At 36.0% G+C, this 4,530-nt stretch overlaps 1 protein-coding gene across 1 annotated transcript; it reads left to right on the forward strand.

Annotated features, from left to right (window-relative positions):
- The first annotated feature begins 207 nt into the window (after positions 1–207).
- Positions 208–4,025, forward strand: LOC128217840 (uncharacterized). The gene is made up of 2 exons (XM_052925247.1): positions 208–1,499; positions 2,385–4,025. The coding sequence occupies exons 1-2, from the start codon at positions 1,165–1,167 to the stop codon at positions 3,766–3,768; spliced, it is 1,719 nt and encodes a 572-aa protein (XP_052781207.1). The 5' UTR covers positions 208–1,164; the 3' UTR covers positions 3,769–4,025.
- The last annotated feature ends 505 nt before the right edge of the window (positions 4,026–4,530 follow it).

A 4,530-nucleotide genomic window follows, 5' to 3' on the forward strand; every position in this document is an offset into this window, starting at 1 on the left:
ATACGCTCAAAAGCACCATTCCGGGCGAGAATTTGTTAAAATGTTAGCAGCGTACCCTCAAACACCCCTCCCAACACTTAAAATCAAATAAATTTCGGTTCTGAGGGAGGGTGCAAAGTCAAAAGGTTATGCCCCTAAGTTACGCACGCTCAGACATCGAATATTGGAACCGCCCCTGAATGTCATAATACACTTTACGCCCGACAATCAATTTGAACTTACAAAATGGATATTAAAACACTACACTTGATACCATTATTTAAAACTTCACAAACTGTTCTACGGATAGACCGGCATACACCCAAGGTTGATTTCGATGGAAAATGGCCGAGGAATTCCGAATGGCTTTGGATGAGCAATCGTGACATTTCGGCAGTCTTCGGCAAGCTCGGGATATACGTATTTCGTTGCGCATTCAGAGTGTAGAAACGCCTACTAAACCCGTTGTTAACTTCTATTGAAATAGATTTGGAAAAAAAATATTGTTAATCAAGCACGGTTGTAACAAAGCTCAACATTTGGATATTGTGTAATATGTCAGTGTGATTTTGATAGTAATTTGTGGTTTCTTCGTATCAGTACAAAACAATTTACTTCCTTGTAACAAAATAAACAGACGTGGCTGAATGAACATATATTTGATTTAGTTCGTGAATTTTTTGAAACTCAAGAGAGAAAATGCAAAATATTTTTGGATCATCACTTTCTTCCCATACATGGTGTTGAGGTTCGAGAAGAACTAGAACTCAGTGCTATTGTTCGTTGAAATGGGTCAATTCGCTATAAAATATACAGGAAAAGTACTTCCTACAACTATTCGACAATCTCCGGTAAGCTCGGAATAGACAATCGTTACAACTCGGCAGTCTTCGGCAAACCTCGTTGGAAGGCCCACTGGACAGTCGATAATCGAAGAGTTTACACAGGAATAAAATACGGCATGTTTAAAATCATTTTTGTATTTAAAAAATGATTGTAAATTTAGTACGGTTGAGACTACGCTTATCATTTTGATATCGTGTTATATATCAGTGTGGATTTGATCGAAATATTGGTTTTCTTCGTATCAGCTCAGTGCAAAATAATTAACTTCCTAGTTACAAAATAAACAGAAACTGACTGTGTGAACTAGTTTGTGAGTCATTTTTAATCTCAAAAGCGAAAATGGCTTCTAAGTTTGAATCATCCATTCAGAGGGGCTGTGACTTCATCCATGATTTTTCCTGCTCTCCGTGTGAAGAGAACGGATTTAACACAGAAGCTGACCATTATTGTACTCAATGCACGAAATATTACTGCCAAAATTGTGTTCTGAAACATGACGTATTATATCAGAAGCACGCAGTTCTCGGCCGGAAGGACGTGAAGAAATGGGAGGCAGCCCCAGGGGCGGTGGACGCCCTGGAGAGATGCGGGATGCATCCCGGGGAGGCACTGAAGTTGGTATGTGCCGACCATGACCAGCTGTGCTGCCATGTGTGTGTCGCCGTGGACCACAGGTATGTAAGAAATATGACAATTTAAAAGTGCATTAAATGGGTATATGCATTATTATTATTATTATTATTATTATTATTATTATTATTATTATTATTATTATTATTATTATTATTTATGCATTATAAGGTTAAACTCATTTGACTTTTAAACAAAACAAAGCTAACGATTTGTGAAAATTAAAGAAATATCAGCCTTTATATATAATATATTTTATTTAATAGCTACTTGGTCACAAATTCCCAAGATAAAAAAGTACAAAATATAGTTTATATTTTTTTAATCCGTATACACATCATATGCCTTTTTTGCTAAGATCGTTTAAATATTTATTTTTTTCGCGCCAACCTATATTATGCGCAATTGCTGTTTTGTGTGTGTCGCCGTGGACCACAGGTTAGAAGGAAGAAAACGTCAATATAATGGCGCACGACATAGGTTGAGGCAAAAATAGTTTATTGTTTTTATTTATTATTATTTTTAACTTATTCTTCTGTTCATGATTAAAACAAAAAAGGCTTATTTTTGAGTACATTTTACAAAAATATAAGTCTTTGAACATGCAAATGGTGATTTCAATTAATAGCTACGTGGCCACAAATTCCCCAGTTTATAAAGAAAAACCCACTGAATCTGTACACAAATATTTCTTTTCGGTTTTGATCAATCACATCAAATCAATTAAGCATTATAATGCATTAAAAATTAAAAGAAAATCATTTTTGCATCAACCTATATGGTGCGCCTTTAAGACACAAAACGGTAACTAATCTATATGTTATTACGACAAATTTTTAATCATATTCTTCAACATTTTCCCACATAACAAGGTCATTTTCAGTTTATGCATATCTGATTACAAATGTTTCAAAACTTCTATGTTTCAGACAATGTTCCAAAATCCATCCCATTCCAGATGTAGCAAAAGGTATTCAGAGAAATATTGAGTTTCAACAAATTCCAAAGAAGATAGCTGAACTTGAAAAGCAATTCGAGCTGATGAAAGAAGCAAGAATGAAGAATACGACATCTCTAAAAAAGACGCGGGCAGCCATTTCTGATGAATTAAAAACCATACGTAAAAAGATCAACGACATCATTGACAAGATTGAGAGGGCAACTTTACAGGACGTGGACGGAATAATAGCTAAACTTGAAAAAAATATTAAGAAAGATATCGAAACTTGTGATAAAATGACTATCGAACTGCAAGACATGATTGCCGCTGTTCAAACAAAATCAAAATCAAGCGAGTCAAAATCATATATTGCGTACAGAAAGAGCCAGGATATGATTTCACGGGCAAACGATCATCTTCGTGGCATAGCAGCCATTGAGTGTTACAATGTAACATTTCAAGCCAATAACCTTATAGAAGAACTTTTATCTGCAGTAAAGACGTTTGGAGCGATTGAAGAACAAACTGTAATGACCAAACAGCGAAAAGATCCCCTTTCCGATCCAAACCACGTCTTCAGTGTTGCAGAGTACAAGGAGTACAACGTGAGGATGAGGGGTGACGAATATCCATGTGATATCCTTGGCGTATGTGAGATGCCTAGTGGAGAGTTTGTAATAGCAGACGCGAATAATTGTAAAGTGAAGCTCCTGGACAAGGAGTACAGGGTGATCGACCACTGTGATGTCCCGGAGTATCAACGGGACGTGTGCCACATTGACGGAAATGAAGTGGCCGTTTGTGTTGACAGTGGTTGTGCTGATAGACGAGGACTTTATTTCATTAATGCTACGAAAGGGAAATTAGTATATACGAGCAAGTTAAGCTTCACCCATAGATGTTATGCCGCAGCTCATCATGGTGGCCAACTTTACATATCCTCCGGTAACGCCCTGTACGTCTACACGATGTCGGGACAGAAGGTGAAGATGCTGTACGAGGACAAGTTTGGGGGTATGACGGTGCGGAAATGTGGTATCAGTAACGACGGGAAGACAATCTACATTACAAACTCCGGTAAACATAAACTGATCACCCTGGACAACAAGGGTAACAAGCTGGACTTACTAACTGACCCCGACATGAAACATCCTACCGGAGTACACGTGACACCTGCTGGACACGTGTTCGTCTGCTGCAAAGACTCCAACACAGTGTTGCAGGTTGACAAAGACGGAAAGAAGAAGTTGGCCACCCTGGCAAGGAAAGAAGACGGACTGAACTTACCCCAGGAATTATTTTTCAGCAGCCGCACTTCCTCTCTGATTGTTGGTGGATGGAACGGCACACTTCTTGTTATCAAGTTAATTTAAAACTAAAAACGTTCAATGTTTGATTTGGTACTATCGAACAGGAATCTTCCCTATTGTTGTTGCAAAGTATATTGTAGTATTGTCATACATGTATATAATTGTTTTGTTTAGACCGCATGCTATAAGTAATATGATATGAATCCAAAAGCGTTTTGAGAATACTTATATTTTATCATATTTTGGACAATTTATATCCCACAAACTACAAACGAAATATTATATATATATGTTCTGTTTGATGAATGTAGACTGTTCAATTTTCGTATATATATATATATATATATATATATATATATATATATATATATATATATATATATATATATATATATATATATATATATATATATATATATAACACCGTCATATTGACTCTTTCAATTTAAATATAATGATGATTTACTTGCATAATATACACAGGTGAATTGCAATAAAAAATAATAAAACAATCTCTTTATTCAATGTCGGAGATATGGTTCACGTGAACGATCAGAAAATCATCTTTTGAAAAATGCATACTAGATTTTAAACGTATACTGAAATTAATGTTGATGGACATATTCTCAAGAACACAAACCAAAAGCAAAACATACATATCACGTGTAACATCTCGGTTAGATTGAGATTTACATCTCACGTAAAACATCGGCAGACAAGGTAAGATTGAGACTTACATCTCACGTATAACATCGACAGTGTCGGTTAGATTGAGACTTACATCTCACGTATAACATCGGCAGACAAGGTTAGTTTGAGACTTAC

Source organism: Mya arenaria, chromosome 14 (assembly GCF_026914265.1).
Source record: "Mya arenaria isolate MELC-2E11 chromosome 14, ASM2691426v1".
NCBI lineage: Eukaryota > Metazoa > Mollusca > Bivalvia > Myida > Myidae > Mya > Mya arenaria.

Bases quoted from the DNA above. Each gene is read 5' to 3' on its own strand.
- LOC128217840 (XM_052925247.1), top strand. From the start codon at position 1,165: ATGGCTTCTAAGTTTGAATCATCCATTCAGAGGGGCTGTGACTTCATC. The intron at 1,500-2,384 runs GTATGTAAGAAA...TCTATGTTTCAG, and splicing joins TGTGTCGCCGTGGACCACAG to ACAATGTTCCAAAATCCATC.